At 51.6% G+C, this 20,271-nt stretch overlaps 1 protein-coding gene across 1 annotated transcript; it reads left to right on the top strand.

Moving 5' to 3' along the window:
- The first annotated feature begins 13,190 nt into the window (after window positions 1–13,190).
- FEM1A (fem-1 homolog A) lies at window positions 13,191–19,414 on the top strand. The gene has a single exon (XM_083720121.1). It carries the CDS (start codon window positions 13,459–13,461, stop codon window positions 15,418–15,420), a length of 1,962 nt encoding a protein of 653 aa, XP_083576247.1. The 5' UTR covers window positions 13,191–13,458; the 3' UTR covers window positions 15,421–19,414.
- Window positions 19,415–20,271: the final 857 nt, after the last annotated feature.

Genomic DNA, 20,271 nt, shown 5'->3' with positions numbered 1-20,271 from the left:
AGGGGTCAGGGAAAGGGGGAGACTGGCGCGCCCTTCCTCTCGAAGTTTCCTGTAGCTTTCATATGGCTCCTCTTTTACTGGGCGTTGTGACTTCAAGCTTTGCTTCGTATCCGTAAAGGCCAGAAACTTAATTTCCCCTGCCTCTCCCACCACCACCGTTCCAATCAGCACATCTCCCATTTTGAGTATTTTCAAGCTGACCTGAGAATTCTGAATTACGTCCCAGGCAGCGAAATTGAAAGAGGAACCCCAGCTGAGATGAACCCTCCAAATAGCTTGCAGTTCTAATCTTTGAACTCAACACCAGCCTGAGATTTTTAATGTATTGGCCTCTCTGTTCCTCTTCTGCTTCTCCAGGGGAGAAGATTTTTAAACCAAGGGATAGATATTTTTAAAAAAAGAGAGAGAGATTTAAAAAAAGATAATTTTTGTCTACGGAGGGCTGGAATGCCAGCGGTTCTGATCACGGAAGTTTGCCACACTTGTGGAGAAAGTGTCTTAATGCAAGAGTTACTATTCAGCGCAGGTTTCCATTTATACACGGCGATCGTGCATGCGCCAAAGAGAACTTGAACATGACCTCGGCTGGCTGTGAAGCCCAGCAGCCCAGCTGGGCGTCATTAAACCATGAAAAGATGTTGCTTCGGAGGGGAATTAAATGCCTCTCCAGGGCAGAAAGCTTGAGGAAGGAACCACTCAGTTTAGCCCTGCAGGGATGGAAGACATTCATTCTGCAGACCTGGGGAAGACGAGGGCAGACAATTCGCTCTTTCAGGAGAAATGAAGTTCAGTTCCTAACCCTTGATTTTGTGAGCATGCACCTCCGCCTTGCATTTCCATTTGCAAGTGGGGTGGGGGAATGTAACCACTTCTAGCTTAATTGACAGATTTATGCACCAGTAAAATTGTCAGTGACAGCACCAGCAAGAATAATAATGCCGTATTTTTTGCTCTGTAAGGCGCACCAGACCACAAGAAGCACCTAGTTTTTGGAGGAGGAAAACAAGAAAAAAAATATTCTGAATCTCAGAAGCCAGAACAGCAAGAGGGATCGCTGCGCAGTGAAAGCAGCAATCCCTCTTGCTGTTCTGGCTTCTGGGATAGCTGGGCAGCCTGCATTCGCTCCGTAACACACGCACACATTTCCCCTTACTTTTTAGGAGGGGAAAAGTGAGTGTTATAGAGCAAAAAATACAGTAAGTGTTTTGGGTGGACAGGCACTAGGTTTGCCAGACCCCCAGGGCTGACCTGAAGAGAGAGTGTGTGTGTATGTGTGTGTGTGTGTGTGTGTAACTGTGTGACTGTGTAGCTTGCAGGATTCAGCTAGGCACGATCGGGCTGCAAATTATTGCATAGACTCTCTTGAGTGGGGGGTCAGGTTTCCTCTGCTCCCCCCTCCCCCCTCCCTATTAACCTCCATCTCCAGGGCTTAGTGTTGGGAAGGAGCACAGAGGAAGGGGGGGCCTGGGCTGGGCTCAAGAAGAGGAGAGGATTGTGAGTGTGCCTGCATGCCAGGCACCAGAACCCTCCCCCTGGGTCTCGAGTCTGAGCCCTGGAATTTCAGGGTCTGGGGTACTTAACCTGGCAATCCTAGCAACATTCTGGGGAGGACATTAGCTTTGCCCCACATGTCAGGTTTATGGAAGAGAAATAACGCTTGGCTTCACACTAATCTCAGGCGTAGTTTCTGTGAAGACCTGTTGTTTTTTGGTGGGGCTGTACAGTTAGGTGGGGACGTGGGTTAAACCACAGAGCCTAGGGCTTGCTGATCAGAAGGTCGGCGGTTCGAATCCCCGCGACGGGGTGAGCTCCCATTGCTCGGTCCCTGCTCCTGCCAACCTGGCAGTTTGAAAACACATCAAAGTGCAAGTAGATAAATAGGTACCACTCTGGCGGGAAGGTAAACGGCGTTTCCGTGCGCTGCTCTGGTTCGCCAGAAGCGGCTTAGTCATGCTGGCCACATGACCTGGAAGCTGTACGCCGGCTCCCTTGGCCAATAAAGCAAGATGAGCGCTGCAACCCCAGAGTCGGCCACGACTGAACCTAATGGTCGGGGGTCCCGTTATCTTTACCAAGGTGTTGTCATTTGTGGACTTTAAGGTCCTCTGTGGGGCATACCAGGAAAAGCGGTCCCATAGGTTTAATATACTCTTCTATCCCCCAAAATTATTATCTTTAAGCTTCAGGGCCCAAGGAAATCCACTTGCAAGAGAAATAACACAAAGCTGAGCTAGAAGCCATTCAAAGTCCTACCCTCAGATGAAGTTAATTCACCTTCAGTTCACCTGGAAATTCCTGGGACTCCTTTCTGGAGATTTTTGAACTAGTTCAGTGAACTTGGTTAAACTGAATGAGTGCTTCTTTGCAGGGGGCTTGCAGATAAAGGCTGCAATCCCGTACCCACTTTACCTAGGAGTAAGTCCCACTGAATTGAAAGGGGGAAAGAGCACCCACAGGATTGCAATGTTAGGATTTGGATCTCAGAGGGAGCCTTAGCATACCTTTTGGGAGGTGAAGGGAGCGCTGGGATGGGGGGGGGGAGAGAAGAGAGACTTTGAAATGTTGTTCATTTTCAGACACCCGCCCTGCAATTGTTCATTCCCAGACTGGTGCTTTTATTTTCGAAATTACTCTCTCCTCCCTTTTCTCTCCCCGAAAGGGCTATCTTTTAAAGAAAAGGAGAAGTAGAAAATTGTAGACTAGAGAGGAGAAATGGCTGTAGGACAAAGGAAGCTATCAAGACCTGTCAATAAATTGCCAAAAGGCCAGCGAGACAGAGAGAGAGAGAGAGCCCACCCAGCTCTCTCACAAAGCGGCTGAGTGGATCCGGGCAGGACTTTAGGGGCAATTAAGCGGCAATCGTTTCGCTGGCAGTGAAAATTTCTTATTATTATTATAATTCTGCAGGCTTTTTAGGGAACCAGGTCTGAGTGGCACCCGAAGGAAAGGAATAGGCAGGAGAGGAGGGGGAGTTGGCGCAATGTAGAGGCCAGAGCGTTGGGTTGGGACCTGCGAGACCAGGGTTCGAATCCCCCCCCTCGGCCACAAAGCTTGCAGGGTGACTCTTGCGTGGGTCAGCCTACCTCACAGGGTTGTTGTGGAGATGAAATGGGGGGCCACATGGACCACGCTGAAATCCAGGGAGGAAAAGGAGGGATCTAAATGTCATAAAGAATTAACACGGAGGCCCAGCTCCGAGGGCCTTCTGGCAGTTCCCTCAGGGAACCAGGCAGAGGGCCTTCTTGGTGGTGGCGCCCGCCCTGTGGAACATCCTCCCACCAGATGTCAAAGAGAACAACAACTACCAGACTTTTAGAAGACATCTGAAGGCAGCCCTGTTTAGGGAAGCTTTTAATGTTTGAGGCATTACTGTATTTTAATATTGTGTTGGAAGCCGCCCAGAGTGGCTGGGGAAACCCAGCCAGATGGGCGGGGTAGAAATAATAAATTATTATTAGTTTGTTTTTACATTGTCAAGCGCCCTGTGTTCTTTCAAGGAAGGGTGATAGAAAAATTAATATAATAAAAATTAATAATAATGTAATATAGAATTGGAAGGGGTAAGCATTGAAACTGCAGGTGGGAAGAGTGCCTTTAAAATTTTTAAGTACAAGAATATAATGACATAAGAACAACCCTTATGTTGGCCCACCCAGCCTATACCTGTTCTCACAGTGGCCAGATGGCCTTAAGAACATAGGAATCCAGATAGACTGCCCCTGTACTGGGAGTATAGGAGCCAACTCCAGGGGGTTCGTGATAATATCATTGTGAGGGCCAGACACCCACAAAGTCAATGAAAATAGTCGGCAGGGAGCAGCGGCGCTGCCTTCGAGAGAGAAACGGTTCAGCTGCACCCTCCACAGCCAATGAGCGAGCCAATTTTTCCCCGGGGGGGGGGGTGAGGCCCTAACACAGTGTTTCTCAACCTGTGGGTCCCCAGATGTTGCTGGACTACAACTCCCATCATTCCTAGCCAGCATGACCAGTAGACGGGGATGATGGGAGTTGTACTCCAACAACATTTGGGGACCCACAGGTTGAGAACCGCCGCTCTAACACGTAGGCCGTCTCTCTGCCTCTCAGCCTGAGCCCTTCCCCATGGAAAAGCGTACCTTGCTGGCTGTGGATAGGAGGAGGAGGAGTCGCCAGCCGCCACAATGCGTCACACACATTATATACCTCTTGTGGAAGGGAGTTCCACAGTTTGCGCTGCATGAAAAAGCCCCCTTTTTATCCGTCCTGAATCGTCCCAACATTCAGCTTCATTGAATGCCCGTGAATTCTAGCGTTATGAGAGAATATCCCCTGTCCACTATCTCCATGCCATGCACAATTTTATATTTTTTTCCTCATTATTATTATTGTGATTTTTTTTTTAAGGAGAATGTGTATGCAGCTTGCAGGCTTCAGTCTGGCAGGAGCTGGCTGAAAATGACAGCATAGACCATGGGTAGGCAAACTAAGGCCTGGGGGCCGGATTCTGCCCAATCACCTTCTCAATCCGGCCCGCGGATAGTCCAGGAATCAGTGTGTTTTTACATGAGTAGAAGTGTCCTTTTATTTAAAATGCATCTCTGGGTTATTAGTGGGGCATAGGAATTTGTTCATTATTCCCCCCCCCAAAAAAAATATAGTCTGGCCCCCCACAAGATCTGAGGGACAGTGGACTGGCCCCCTGCTGAAAAAGTTTGCTGACCCCTGGCGTAGACACTCTGGGGGTACTTGCCTTCCTCTGCTTCCCTCTCCCAATTAACCTCCGTTTCCAGGCACCAACCCTGCAACATCTGGAACAGCTCAGCCTGGAGAGCATGAGACTCTTAATCCCAGGGCTATGGGTTCGCGCCCCACAATGGGCAAAAGATTCTTGCATTGCAAGGGATTGGTCCCTTCCAATTCTACAATTCTGTTATCTCCTGGGCCTCATCCAGTGGTTGAAATGCTCTTGACCTGGCAACCCGAGGCAAGGTCACCCCCAAGGCTAGTTGTCAGTAAGAGGGCAGGCAAGTAGGAGCCAGCTGGGGGCAGATTATGGGGCAGTGCCCCCTTTGCTCAACTCCACCACCCTCCAGTGGTTGCATGTTCGAATATTAACCCATGTTTTTTCCTTGAGGTTGAAGATGGAGGGAGCCCAGGGGAGTCTGTGTTGTCCAAAGACCTGCTGGTTCGGGGAGCGACAGGCTGAGCAGACTCCTTCAGACCCCTGCATTCAAAATTCTCCATCTTCATAGACTTTCGAAGGAACCTTCCTCAGCATCACACCCCAAGAGCATTTTGGGAAACCTGTGGGCCGTATTTCTATCTGGGCAAAATATGCCAGTGTGGGAGCAAGCCCAGAGACTTTATACAGTAGGTTGATTCTGCGAACACATCCCTTTATCTGTCCCCTACCCAGACAAGCAAAGAGTTCAAGAGGCATTCAGAATCCTACCCCCAAAACAAGTTTACTAACCCCCCATCACACACCGGGGATTAGATTAGAGAAAATCAGGACAGCTCGTGAACCCTGCAATGGAACCATAGCGATTTGGAGGCATTTCCGGACGATTGAAGGCATTGAACTCAAAACTCATTGCAAACCCTTTTCAGAACAGAGCCCTGGGGGGACGAAAAGGATTTCCTCGATGTTTTTGGCCTGCTTCTGGTTGGAAGACTAGTGATTTTGTTGTTGTGACGTATAGAGAAGACAACAAATCACAGTCTACCATCTAGCACAGGCCCACCCTCCCCACAAATCGCAAGACCACGTCCCCCCCCCCCTTCCGTTTTATTTTATTAGAAAGAAGTTGGCCTTGCAAAACGTGCCACAACCCACCAGTGCTTCCGGTTAAAGGCAGAGCAGAGTGAATTGTCAGTATCTTCTCTCCCCAAGCTTTTGATGAACAGTTTTCTGTATAATTAATTATGCTGGTGTCCTTTTTTGAAATAAATAAATAAATTGAAATTGACTTGTTTTGCACAGCACACTAAGCTAGGAGAGGGAATCCAAGACTGTTGGGCCAGGTGTTGGTTACAGGGAACCAGGCAGAGGGCCTTCTCGGTAGTGGCACCCGCCCTGTGGAACACCCTCCCAGCAGATGTCAAGGCAATAAACAACTATTTTAGAAGACAACTGAAGGCGGCCCTGTTTCGGGAGGTTTTTAATGTCTGATGCTGTATTGTTTTTAATATTCGGTTCGAAGCCGCCCAGAGTGGCTGAGGAAACCCAGCCAGATGGGCGGGGTATAAATAACAAATTATTATTATAATTATCACAGCCAGATTTAATCTAGAACGCCGGTTCCCTTCCCCAGCATCAACTGTTCAGTATGGAAGGGGAATGAGTTGTTGTGTCAGGGGTACAATCTGCAAGAAGAGCAAAACAAATCTCAGCCAACCTGCGTTCCATATATGTATGTGTGTCCTGTCCCTGTTCAAAGCCTCAGTCACATAACATCATCCATGCTTTTTCCATTTGCATGCATGTCAGTTTGGGGTGTGCATATGTTTGCATGTGCAATGGCATTTTGGGTCTGAAGCTTTGAATAGGGGCAGGGCAAGGCTTGACAGTCCAGCTGTGCTTTGACCTTATTTTTATTCTACTGTTTGGGTTCTTTTTGCCTTTTGCAAAAAGAAGGGTGCTGCTGAAGTGCTGCTGTTTCTTTTCTTTTTTAAAAAAGTATTATTTAACAAACTTTTTAAATAAAAAAAAACTACGGAGAATGGGGAACCTTACTAAGAATTATCATCATGATTATCCATAGAATTTGTTAGCTGCTTGTTATGCAACAAGGCTTCCAGGCGACTTGCAACATATTTTATGTTATTTTTAAACAATACTTTGTATAAATTTTTCAATTATTAAAATCCAATATAAACCACATTTTATCAATGTCAAATTACAATTCAAATGTATACCAGTTATAAAGCCAACATATTTTAACTTGCAACGTATTTTAAAAGCACGAGTACAAAAATCACCGGGTTGCAACCAAATGTGGTCCTGCTCAGAGTATACCCATTAAAGTTACTGAGAGTGAGTACCTTTGTGTCATTGGCTTCAGTCGGTTTAAAAAGGTAAAGGGACCCCTGACCATTAGGTCCAGTCATGGCCGACTCTGGGGTTGCGGCGCTCATCTCGCTTTATTGGCCGAGGGAGCCGGCGTACAGCTTCCGGGTCATGTGGCCAGCATGGCTAAGCTGCTTCTGGCGAATCAGAGCAGCGCACGGAAACGCCGTTTACCTTCCCGCCGGAGTGGTACCTATTTATCTACTTGCACTTTGACGTGCTTTCGAACTGCTAGGTTGGCAGGAGCAGGGACTGAGCAATGGCAGCTCACCCCGTCGCGGGGATTCCAACCGCCGACCTTATGAGTGGCAAGCCCTAGGCTCTGTGGTTTAACCCACAGCGCCACCTGCGTCCCTTGGTTTACACCTTAGCCCTTCTCCTGCAAGGCAGCCCAGCACAACCAACATCCAATGACAACATCACAATCAATGGGGGCTGGTACTTAATGGGACTGGGTAGGGTGGTATCCTGGGAGCCCAACAGTAGGTGGCGCCATAACCAATGACAGAGCAAGCGGAGCCAACTCATTCGACTTTTGTCCCCATCCCCCTCCTCACTGCTGATTTCTACAAGGGGCAACCCTGAAATGCTATAGGAGGAAACTGCCAGGCAGTGCTGCCCCCCAGGACTGGTTTTGAGGTTGGTGGGTGAGGCCTGGCTGAGCGCAAGCGGAGGTTAATGGGGCAGGGACCCCTTCGTGATCACTGCCCATCAAAAGCCTGGCAGGAAAGTAAGTTTTGACCTGGTGCCAGGCAGACCTTCTCGGGCAGAGTGTTCCTCAAACAGGAGGTCACCACCAAAAAGGCCCTGTGCCTTGACATCGTCCTCCAAGCCTCTTTCCACAGAGGGAGATTGAAAGGTCCAGGTAGGATCATATTGGGAGAAGCCAGGCCAAAAGGTATTGGATTCCTGAGTTGTAAAGAAAATTAAATGTACCCCTTTGGTGACTAAACATCAGGAAGAACTTTTTGGGCGGCAAGCACCGTTCATGATGGAACAGACTCCTATGAGAGGTGGCGGTTTTTAAGCAGAGGTGGAATGGCCACCTGTTATGTATGATCTGAGATTCCTGCATAGCAGGGGGTTGGTCTAGATGACCCTCGGGGTCCCTTCCCACGCTGATTCTGTGACTCCATGTTTGCCCTGCTCACATTTGGGTCTAGTCCCACTTATTATTAGAATTCAGGGCCCCGAAACCTTTCCACATCCCCTCCCCAGAGTGCTGCCCCTTTTTGGGGGGCCATTTTGCCAATCTTTCTTGGACATTGTGCTTTGGGGTTTTTTCAACAGCACATCCCACACTCCGCTGCTGCAGCTGGGCTCCCGAGAAACCCCACAGCCTCTCAGCAGGAGGGACCCGAGTGCCTTCTCTCTCCTGCCTTCTGCTGCCCCACTTCCTACCTGATTGACTGTCCTCTAGCCCACATAGCTGTGACCTCAATTATTTATTTACCACATCGAAGGCGAAATGGAGGACAAGTGTTCCCGCCGAGATGCGATGTGCGTATCTCTCCGGGTCTTGGTTGGCCTGTGTTTTCTTTCAACAGATTCTTTGCGATACCTTGCGATTTCAGGAAAACAAGGATGCTATTGGCAATTGCCTTCCTGGCAGAACAGAGGCTTTTCTGTGTGTGTGTGTGTGTGTGTGTGTGTGTGTGTGTCCCTTTGTGACAGGAACACTGTTGAGTTGCTAAAAGTCATGCTCACCACTTCTTATTTAATCCGGACTTTCCGTTCCATGCAGACATCCGCTTAGATCAAGCATGTCCAAAGTCCGTTTCCGGGGCCTAATCCGGCCCGCTGGTTGGTTTAATCCAGTTTATTTCCTGGGGTAAATTCCTAAAAAAAAAACTCCACAACTTCAATCTTAAAAAAAACCCTCAACAACTTTGGGGTAAAATCATAAAAAAGCTCAAGAGCTTCAATCTTCACGGTCCTTCAATTCATCAAATCTGGTGGCAGCGGCATCCCCCTGCATGGTCGTTTTGAAACCTGGGCCCACATGTCAGGAATCGAACCTCCTACATGCAGAGCATCTAGCTGTGAAGGTTACCTGTTTAAGGTGGGGTTGTATTCGCTTTTAAGGAGCAAGGGCACAGCTTGTTTGTGCTCCTGGATACCTCTTGAATACCTCCAGAAGATTGGAGAGATTGGAGAACCAGGCCCAAGCTAAAAAACAAGTTTTGTACTTTGGCAGGAAGAACCAGATGCACAAATATAAGGCGGGGGAGACCTAGCTTACTGGCATTCCATGTGAAAAGGACCTTAGGGGTCTTGGTGGACCACAAGCTGAACATGAGTCAATAGTCAAAACAAAATAAAAAAATTCCTTCCAGTAGCACCTTAAAGACCAACTAAGTTAGTTCTTGGTATGAGCTTTCGTGTGCATGCACACTTCTTCAGATGAACATAGCAGACGACACAGCGATTATTCAAACAGCTCTTCTTTATTCAGATGTCAGAACAGAACTACCGTAAGCTGAAGGGCTCAGTCAGCCTGCTTATATAGAGCTCCAGAACAATGTAACTGTTGCCATTTTCTAAAACTATCCAATCACTGAACGTCACTTTTCGAACCTTCATTTGCATACAAACTATCGAATCATTGAACGTCACTTTTTGATGCTTCATTTGCATAACTATCTACAGTATCCCCCTGCTGGCCCAGGGTGAGAACTTCAGTACATAACAAGACCCATCATCAAACATCTAAAAGGCTGTCGCATGGACGAGGAAACAACCTTTGTTTTCTCTTGCTCTGGAGGGAAGGACTTGAACCAATGGCTTCAAGTTACAAGAAAGGAGGTTCTGACTAAATATTAGGAATAACTTTCGGAAGGCAAGAGCTGTTTGACAGTGGAACGGTCTCCCTCGGAAGGTGGTGGACTCTCCTTCCTTGGAGGTTTTTAAGCAGAAGTTGGACGGCCATCTGTCAAGGATACTTTAGATGAGATGCCTGCATAGCAGAGGATTGGACTGGATGACCCTTCCAACTCTACAATAATTTTTCATTAGAGGCCCAAATGTCCTCTCTGGCCAGGACGGTCTTTGAGCAGCTTAATTTACAAAGCCCTGAGCAATTTAGGTCCAGGGACCACCCGAGCCCCTGCACTCCACCTCAGGAGCGCCGTTGACTGTCCCGCAAGTTGGAACGGTCAACTGGCAGCAGCAAGACACCAATAAGAAATAAATAAGAAGGCTGTATGCACAGATTATTTAAAGCTAGGGTCCCCAAACTAAGGTCTGCGGGCCGGCTAAGGCCCAAGGGACTCGTTTATCTGGCCTGCAGAGACCCCCGCCACCGCGCTGCACAGCTGCCCACTTCCAGGTCGGAGGAGCACCGGAGATAGCGTGTGCGCATGTGCGTTAGGTGCGCATGCACGTTATTTCCAGTGCACATGCACACAAGCTATTTCCGGTGCTCCTTTGACCCGGATGTGCACCAGAAATAGCGTGTGTGCATGCATATGGGCACGCACTCCCCCGCCCTCCGGCCTGCCGCGCAATCAGCGCTAGAGACACTGGCCCGAGGCGCGGTAAGTTTGCTGACCCCCTGATTTAAAGGTACAGGGATGGAAACACCTATCCCCCAGCTGAAATAAAACTTAGTGGTGAACTGTTGCCTAGGGGGCTGCAGACTTGAAAGGCAGCCCCCATCGTGAGCTCCGGGGGGCTGGACCCCTTGCCTCCCAAAAAGAACATCACTGCAAGGAGGGAACCGACTGGGGCTTCCTTTCCCCCTCCCAGAGGAAAGAACGCTTAGAAGGACCATGCAGCTGAGAGCTTTAGTAGAAGCTTGCTTTCCCCCCTTCTCCTTCCCGGCCGCTTTTCCTTTTGTGCCGTGTCTTTTAGATTTTAAGCCTGAGAATGCAGGCACCTTATTACTCATCACTGCAAGCCACTCTGGGACACATTTGGGGGTGGGGTGAGGGCCCTGACGAGCAGGGCGGAAATCTTCCGATTAAAAAAACTGAAATAAGCTTCCTCAGCGCAGCATTAGAAGACGATGGGGATTTGCTACCTCTCCAGAAGAGTCTTAAGGGGCTGGTTTCTCCCCTTGGTGTGGCAACCTGTGTCTGGTCGAACTTGGTGCCTACTCCCTCCTGGCTCCCCAGTCCCCAGTAAATCAAAATGCTGCTAAAGAACATTGGAAGAACATTATCAGCTAGATCTGCTTGCAGGCCAAAGAGAGGGAGAGAGATCTGCAAATGCAACACAATGGAGGGATGTTGCCACTTGTCCCTGGCTAATGGGTACTTCAGAGGAAAATGTCAGAGTGTATCTGGGTACCATAGCAACATGGTACATTCCAATCTCCTGCTTCAAAGCTGCAAATCATTCGTTCTTCAGGACTGGGTCCACTGAGCCTCTTGGGTGCCGATCAGAAGGTTGGTGACTCAAATCCCAGCGATGGGGTGAGCTCCCGTTGCTCGGTCTTTCTCCTGCCAACCTAGCAGTTCAAAAGCAACCAGGTAAAACGTGGGTGGTGCTGCGGGTTAAACCACAGAGCCTAGGACTTGCTGATTAGAAGGTTGGCGGTTCGAATCCCCGCCACGGGGTGAGCTCCCGTTGCTCAGTCCCTGCTCCTGCCAACCTAGCAGTTTGAAAGCACGCCAGCGCAAGTAGATAAATAGGTACCGCTCCAGCAGGAAGGTAAACGGTGTTTCCGTGCGCTGCTCTGGTTCGCCAGAAGCAGCTTAGTCCTGCTGGCCACATGACCCGGAAGCTGTACGCCGGCTCACTCGGCCAATAAAGCAAAATGAGCGCCACAACCCCAGAATCGGTCACGACTGGACCTAATGGTCAGGGGTCCCTTTACCTTTACCCCCACCACACACAACCCGCTATGGCTGGAGTTCTCACCCCTCTGTGTCCAAGAGCAGAATGACGGACAGGTGGAGTGGCAGGTGAAGCTTCTCTGGTCGTTGCACCACTCCTCCATCACACACACACACCCCACCACTGACCTGGGTTTCTGGTTCTTTACTAGCACCCACCATGAAAATATGCACACACCAGTGGGGCGGGGACGGACAGTAATCCCATTTATTTATAATATATTTTATTACCCACCCTTCGCCTTAATGTCCCGGGGCACATTGCAACATTAAGAACAGTTTGAAACGGCTGAGAATCATGTCACCGAATCGTAGAGTTGGAAGGGGCAATGCAGGAATCCTTTGGCCAGTGTGAGACTCGAACCCAAGGCCCTGAGATTAAGAGTCTCATGCTCTACACACTGAGCTGTTCTTCTTCTTGTTTATCTACCTGTTGTAATATATATATTGAATTGAATTGAATTTATTAATACGGTCACAGACCAGCATCAAAACACACAATAACACAGATCATAAAAAATATCAGAAATACTAGGGGCAAAATGAATATAACAAGACTCTAAATACAAAAATTAAAATTAATTGTTAGCGTGTCCCCTGTAATTAACATTTAGGGGTTTGAACATTATGGGATACCATAATGTATATATATACACACACACATACACACTCAAAACCACTCCAAATGGATAAACTCAGTAAAATGTGCATTTTTGCTCCCCCAGTGCAAAGATACGCCTTTAAAGACCCCTCTTTTTATTCTGTAATCTTTAAATTCTTAATAAATATTACTTTAAAAAATAAAATAAAAGACTCCTCCCCAAGTCTGCACCGCATATTTAAAGCAGTTATCACACCGCATTAAACAGTCCTGGCTCCCCCCCCCCTCCCTGGGAACTGCAGTTTGCTCTTCCTAAGCAGGTTTACTCGTGAGCAAGCCCCCTCACCCCCCAACCCCCTCCCCTCCCCAGAACCCCCTCCTTCCCTTCCCAGAAACCTTTGCTTCCCTCGCTCCCTTCCCGCTCTGCCTTCTGGGAAATGGAGTCCCTCACCCTCCGTGACGCTCCAGGGCTTGTAGTCCGCCGCGGACTCCGCTTCCCAGGAGCCACCGCGCGGCGGCCGGCCACATCCTGCCTCTCAAGCCGCCTGGGGATCGTAGTCTTCCTGCGCAGGCGCGCCTCCTGGAAAGCCATAGTGCGGGCCCGGAGCGCGGGACTACGACTACCGGCATGCATTTCTGCGGCCGGCCATTTTGGGGTGGTGTTTTCCTTCCCCCCTCCCTCCCTCCCTCCCTCCCACCCCTCTATCCCCCTGAATACACTTAAGATGGCGGCGGGGGCAGGAATAGACTGAAGGTTGCAGCTGTGGAGGGAGGAGAGAGGCGCTGGGGAGGAAGGCTTGGTTGCTAGGTTACCACCCCACCCCCCAAGCCTTGCTGCCCAGGGGCACCCAGAGGAAGGAAAGCCCCCCATGGCCTGAGCCCCCTCACCTATTGGAAAAGGTGCTGTGGGGCTGCGCAAGCAGAGCCCCCTGCCAGCTCATGGGGAGTGGGCAGCCCCCCTGGCCAGAGCCATGGACCTCCGCTTGGCCGTCTACAACGCCGCCCGCGAAGGCAAGCTGAAGCTGCTGCAGAAGCTGCTGGGAACCCGGAGCCGAGAGGAGCTGGAGGAGCTGACGGCCGGCCCCGGCGGTGGCGAAGGGTCCGGGGGCACGCCGCTGTTGATCGCCTCGCGCCACGGCCACCGCGAGGTGGTGGAGTACCTCCTGGACCACTGTGGTGCCCGGGTGGAGGCGGGTGGCTCGGTCAGCTTTGACGGCGAGACCATCGAGGGAGCCCCTCCGCTTTGGGCCGCGTCGGCCGCCGGCCACCTGGATGTGGCTCGCAGCCTGCTGGAGCGGGGGGCCAACGTCAACCAGACCACGCTCACCAACTCGACGCCACTGCGGGCGGCCTGCTTCGATGGGCACCTGGAGATCGTGCGCTACCTGGTGGGCGAGAGGGGGGCCGACCTGGAGGTGGCCAACCGCCACGGCCACACCTGCCTGATGATCTCGTGCTACAAGGGCCACACGGAGATCGCCCGCTACCTCCTGCAGAGGGGGGCGGACGTCAACCGCCGCAGCGTCAAGGGGAATACGGCCCTGCACGACTGCGCCGAGTCCGGGAGCCTGGAGATCCTGCGCCTCCTGCTGGCCTCCGGGGCGAGGATGGAGAAGGATGGGTACGGCATGACCCCGCTGCTGGCCGCCAGCGTGACTGGCCACACCAACATTGTCGAATACTTTATAGAGGGAGCGTTGGAGGAGGAGGAGGAGGCCGTAGGGGAGCACGACGGCAGCCAGGCCAAAGACGGTGATGGGTGTTCTGCTGCCGGCGACGGCCGTCCCCAAGTTTACTGCACGCGGGAGGCAGCTGTGGAAGCACTGGAGCTCCTGGGAGCCACCTTTGTGGACAAGAAGCGTGACCTGCTGGGGGCGTACAAGCACTGGCGGAGGGCCATGAGCCTGCGCCACCAGGGCGGGCAGTACCTGGCCAAACCGGAGCCTCGCCAGTTGGTGCTGGCCTATGACTATTCGCGGGAGGTGAGCACGGCGGAGGAGCTGGAGACGTTGGTGATCGACCCGGACGAAATGCGGATGCAGGCCCTTTTGATCCGCGAGCGCGTCCTCGGCCCCTCGCACCCAGACACCTCCTACTACATCCGCTACCGGGGGGCCGTCTACGCCGACTCGGGGAACTTCGAGCGCTGCATCAACTTGTGGAAGTATGCGCTGGAGATGCAACAGGGCAACCTAGAGCCGCTGAGCCCCATGACGGCCAGCAGCTTCCTCTCCTTCGCCGAGCTGTTCTCCTACGTGCTACAGGACCGCTCAAAGGGCACCTTGGCCACGCAGCTGGGCTTCCCCGACCTCATGGGCGTGCTGAGCAAAGGGGTGCGCGAGGTGGAGCGGGCGCTCCTGCACCGCAAGGACCCCGTGGCGGACTGCGCCCAGTTCACCAAAGCCCTGGCCATCATCCTGCACTTGGTCTTCCTTCTGGAGAAGGTGGAGTGCGCCCCGGAACAGGAGCACCAGAAGCGGCAGACCATCTACCGCCTCCTGAAGTGCAACCCGCGGGGCAAGAACGGCTTCACGCCGCTGCACATGGCGGTCGACAAGGACACCACCTCCGTCGGCCGCTACCCAGTGGGGAAGTTCCCCTCCCTCCACGTGGTCAACCTCCTTCTGGAGTGCGGGGCCGACCCCGACGGGCGCGACTACGACAACAACACCCCTCTGCACGTGGCCGCGCGCAACAACTGCCCGCTCATCATGAGCGCCCTCATAGAGGCCGGGGCGCACATGGACGCCACCAACGCCTTCAAGCAGACGGCCTACGAGCTCCTGGACGAAAAGCTGCTCACCAAAGCCATGATGCAACCCTTCAACTACATCACGTTGCAGTGCCTTGCCGCCCGCGCCCTCGACAAGCACAAGATCCCCTACAAAGGATTCATCCCCGAAGAGCTGGAGGCCTTCATCGAGCTCCACTGAGGAGGGGGTGGGCGGCATCGCGAGCCCCCTCCCGCAGGGGCTGGGGCTGGGACTCGGCCCGCCTCCGCTGGGGTTTGGATTCTAAAATGCTTCCATTTGCACACTGGGCCGGGTCAACCTCCCCTCTCTCGCTCCGGGACTCGAGCGAGAAAGGGAACCTGTGGAAACAGAGAGCTGCTCTCGCCGTGCCACGTTGGTGTGGCTGCACCCCTGAGCAACAGCAGGTGGCTGGATCTAGCCCCCGCTCTTTGACCTAGTGTGGCTCTAGGGGGGTTGAGGGCAGAATAAGGGTGGCCAAAACCAGCTGCTCGTCGCCCTGCCCCCTGAAAGGAAAGGGAGCCCACCAGGATCCCCTGAGTGACGGGCACTTCCCAGCTCACACAGGGTTCAAGCCCCATGGTCAGGTCAGAATTGCTGCTGCCCTCCATTGCCAACTAATTTTTTTCCCTCTTCAAAGCACACACACACACACACACACACACACACACACACATGCAAATCCTATTTTTGACCTCTTGCTTTCTGAAGCCCAGCCTGCCTTACAAGCTTTAAGAGCAGCTGGTTTGCATTGCCCTTCCTCATCTCCCTCCCTTGAAAGCAAGCGAGGGGTTTTAGGCCAGCCTGCGGTCAAGTCTTAAAAAAAACAAAACCTGCTCTACCCTTTTTTCAAGTGACAGCCTGTGCCGGAGGGGGTGTGTGTGAAAGTTTCAGCCAAACACTGCGGGTAATGTTGAAAGTTAGCTTTGTTACGCTTCGCGCAGCTGACCCAACCCGGTATGGTGAGGTTTGGTTGTGTTCTGCGTTTGATTTTACTTCATTTTCCGGTGTCCCATATTGCATTGCTGAGATTTTGCTGCTGTATTGAGAGGCTGGTTGTGGTGTTGTGCTGTGTTTTGCTGGTTTTCTCTCTTCTTCTTTTTTAAAGATCAAGCTGGCGCTATCACTGGTTCAGGCAGTTGAGGGGGGGGGTGGAAAAACCCCAAACTCTGAAGTTGCCTTTAGGATCAAACCAACGGTCACCCGCCTTCCTCCCTACGGAAAGACCAGAGGCAGAAAAACCATTATCAGGCTTCTTTTTCGAGTGTGTTAAAGATGATCCTTTGCGTTAAGACAGCCCCATTCTTTTCAGAGCGCAGATAGGGGTTGTTGTGTTTTGCTTTTTAAGAGGGGAACGTCTTCCAGAATGCTGGGTGGCTAGGATCTGCTTCTTCTAATAGGTCCTGCGCCTACAGACCCTTCTTCCTTTGCACAGCTGCAGAAAGGGGTCAGATGTGCTCCTTTAAAGGTATTTTGGTGGCATCAGGGCAGGGGGAGAGACGGTGGCCCTTGTCGTTCTTGCAAATAAAATGCTGTGCACAGGCCCACAGACCTAGTAGGCAGGTTTTGTCCCGGACTGCGGCTGACGGCCCCTTTCTCCACCGGCTGGTTTTGCTGCGTCTCTGGCAGGTCTTAAAAGTGGGGGGGGGGTGTCAAGCAGCCTTAGTGGGTTTCTGCGCTTGCACCACCTCTTCCAGTTGCATTGCGAGAGGTGTCTAATAAGGGACAACCCCTGCATTGCGTGGGGTTGGGCTAGATGATCTTGGTGGTCTCTTTCCAACTCTCCAATTCTGCCATTCTAGATGGCTGTACACTTCATTCACAGTTGCTCCCTCTCTGAAAGACGGGATCTGTAATCAGCAGACTTTTGAGGTCGTGTTAATTGAACTGTTCTTCAGTCCAGGAATCAAGAGAGTTGTAGAGTCAGAAGGGACCCTGAGAGTCTAGTCCCGACTCCCTGCAGTGCAGGAATCTCAACTGACAGGTGAGATCACCTGTCATCAAACCTTTGTTCAAAAGCCTCCAAGGAAGGGAGAGTCCACCACCTGTGGGGTTCTTCCTGGCGTCCAATCAGAATCTCCTTCCTTGCAATTTGAATCCGTTGGTTCAGGTCCTACCCTCCGGAGCCGGAGAAAAGAAACTTGCTCTGTCCTCCCTGAAAATGGATTCCCAAACCCTGTTATCCCAGACAAGCTGGCCCAGGGCTTGGTGGGAGTCAGGAGTCTCAGGTCTTTGAAGAAGGAAGCAGGGCTCAGGGCTTTATTTGGAATTCAAAGGGTACCTAAAGCACGTTGAGTCTGGGGGAAAGGCATGTTGAGCTGCTTCCCATTTGGTTGCATCGCATCAACCCAACAGCACGGCAGATCATGCGGCTGAAAGGTGTACTTGTTGCAGAGGGAGCATAGCTGTTCACAGTTGCCAGCGCTGTTTGCAGAGATGTTTGGAGCAGTGGTATCATCTCCTGGCCGGAAGGCAGGCACCGGAGCGTGGTTCTCGGCTGCCATCTTTTGTCAGCCAGTCACAAGAAATCGCCCACTGACCATCTCACACAGCCCTGACCGGGACAGAGCTTGCGCAGAATGCAGATTGGGAGGAGAGCATTGGAAGGCGATTGCTACTTGTTAGTCCAGAGGTGTTTCCCCCCCCCAATAGCCCTTCAGAGGGTCAACATCTGGAAGGGTTCAAGAGACCCTCCCTGGCGTGGCTTTCGGAGGGCGGATTCAGACAACAATTTCATCCTCCTCCCGCCCCCTGCCCTGACTTTACAGGGTTGGGAATTCAGTGAACTGGCAAGATGGCTCCTGATCTATAGCTCAGTCAGTAGAGCATGAAGCCTTTAATCTCAGGGTCGCAGGTTCACGCCCCACCTCGGGCAGAAGATTCCCACATGGCAGGGGGTGGGATTAGGGCAGGGGTCAGCAAACTTACTGCGCCTCGGGCCAGTGTCTCCAGTGCCAATCGCACATAGGGCATGGGAGCGTGTGCGCATACGCATGCGCACTTGCTATTTCCAGTGCACTTCTGGGTTGGAGGAGCACCGGAAATAGCTTGTGGGCATGGGCATGGGCCTCCTCTAACCCAGATGTGCACTGGAAAAACGCTTGCGCATGCACAAATAACGTGCATGCTCAAATAACGCTTGCGCATGTGCACAAGCTACTTACGGTGCTCCTCCGACCTGGAAGTGGACAGCCGTGCAGCGCCGGTAAGAGCGGGCGGCGGGGGGCTGGATAAACGAGTCCCTCGAGCCTTATTCAGCCCACAGGCCTTAGTTTGGGGACCCCTGGATTAGGGTGACCCTCATGATCGCTTCCAACTTTACAATTCCACATGGTTCGTCCCAGAGGACGCAATGCATGTGGGTCCCTCTCCCAAGCCAATGTCTTCTGGAAAATTGAGGTGTTTTGGACGCTGGTCCACGGACTCTTTCGTGGCCTCACCGGGCCACTGCTGCCCCCAGTCCCACTAGATCTGCAAGGTGCCATTTCCCAACAAATCAATGTACGCCTCTGTTAGCATGAGGGCTTTGTCTGAATCCATCTCCTTACATTTTTGTTTGGGATTTTTGTTTGGGGGGGGTGTATGGCAAAAGTTGATGGAGTGTTGTGTGTTGACCACCAAGTTGTGGGTTCCAAGTTTGGTTTCAAAAGGCTCTCTTGGTGTGGGCAGGAGAGCAAGGGTAGAAAACAGCAGCTGAGGTTGGGGGGGGGGTAGAGGAAGGTGTGATTCCCCCCCGCCGCCAGCTGCCCACCCCTCAAGGCTCTCTCGCTCTTCACAACACCCCTCGGGACCGCTGACCACGTCCTTTCCCTGCTTCAGACTGAATGGCTCAGCTGAACCATAGCAACCTCAGAAAGTTTTTCCTCAGAGGAGGAATCACTTCGACTGTCCTCCCCCCCCCCCCCCCCACGCCTCCCGCTTTGTTAAAAAAGCAAATGACAGTTTCGAGGGGTAAAGAAAGATGGTTTCAGGGTACCGCTGCTGCTGCTGCTGCTGTTTTCTTGCTGCAAAGAAAAGTGTTCGTTTAGCAACGCATTGAGCAGAATACTCAAGAAGCGGAGTGTGTTAAACTCGTCAGCTGGTGGCAACTCCTATGTTGAAGTGAATGAAATGACACTTTAAAAAAATAAAAAGGAAAAGAAGGAAACGAAAATCCTGCTGCTAAAAAACAAACAAACCCCAAATTCCTCTGACTTTCTTGTTCTTATGTCTGTTGGGATCTGGTTGGTTGGTTGGTTGGTAGGGGTTGCTTGAGGGATGACATTTATTCTGCAGAAGGGGAGCTCCCCATTTTCTCACAGGGGAACAGGTTTATTTATGGATGGGGGAATCGGTGTGCAGCGTCAGGCCATTAAAGTCTTGTTGTCAGCTAGAGAGGCTTCTGGCAATAGCTCCCCAGCAGCAGCTGGTATTTGGGGATATTCTGGCCGTAGTTCAGTGGTGGAGCATCTCCCTTGCAAACAGGGGGGGCCCAGATTCAACCCCCAGTTGTTGTAGGGATTAACTGAGGAGCAGGGGCGAACCATGGACTCCTTGGAGAAAAAGGTGGGAGCTAATTGCAATCAATAAGCTGTTCTGCTGACCTAAGAGGGCTGGAGGGCCCAACCAGATGGAGATCCCAGTCGCCCACCTTAGATCCAGAAAGATCTCCACGTGGTCGCAGTTGGACCTGCGTCAGTCTTAGAACGTGCCTGGGGAATTTTGTACACTTGATTCCAGGTTAGGATTCAGGTACCGTATTTTTTTGCTCTATAAGACTCACTTTTCCCCTCCTAAAAAGTAAGGGGAAATGTGTGTGCATCTTATGGAGCGAATGCAGGCTGCGCAGCTATCCCAGATGCCAGAAGCTTTCACTGCGCAGCGATCCCTCTTGCTGTTCTGGCTTCTGGGATTCAGAATATTTTTTTTCTTGTTTTCCTCCTCCAAAAACTAGGTGCATCTTAGGTCTGGTGCGTCTTATAGAGAGAAAAATACAGTATATCTGCTTGGAGCTCCAGCCGAAACCTTGTTTAGATGGCCAAGACATCTATTGCT

This window comes from Podarcis gaigeae (assembly GCF_964106915.1).
Source record: "Podarcis gaigeae genome assembly, chromosome: 18".
Lineage (NCBI taxonomy): Eukaryota > Metazoa > Chordata > Lepidosauria > Squamata > Lacertidae > Podarcis > Podarcis gaigeae.
Note: the sequence above shows the minus strand (reverse complement) of the source record. Positions and strands in the feature narration are given on the sequence as shown.

Bases quoted from the DNA above. Each gene is read 5' to 3' on its own strand.
- FEM1A (XM_083720121.1), top strand. From the start codon at position 13,459: ATGGACCTCCGCTTGGCCGTCTACAACGCCGCCCGCGAAGGCAAGCTG.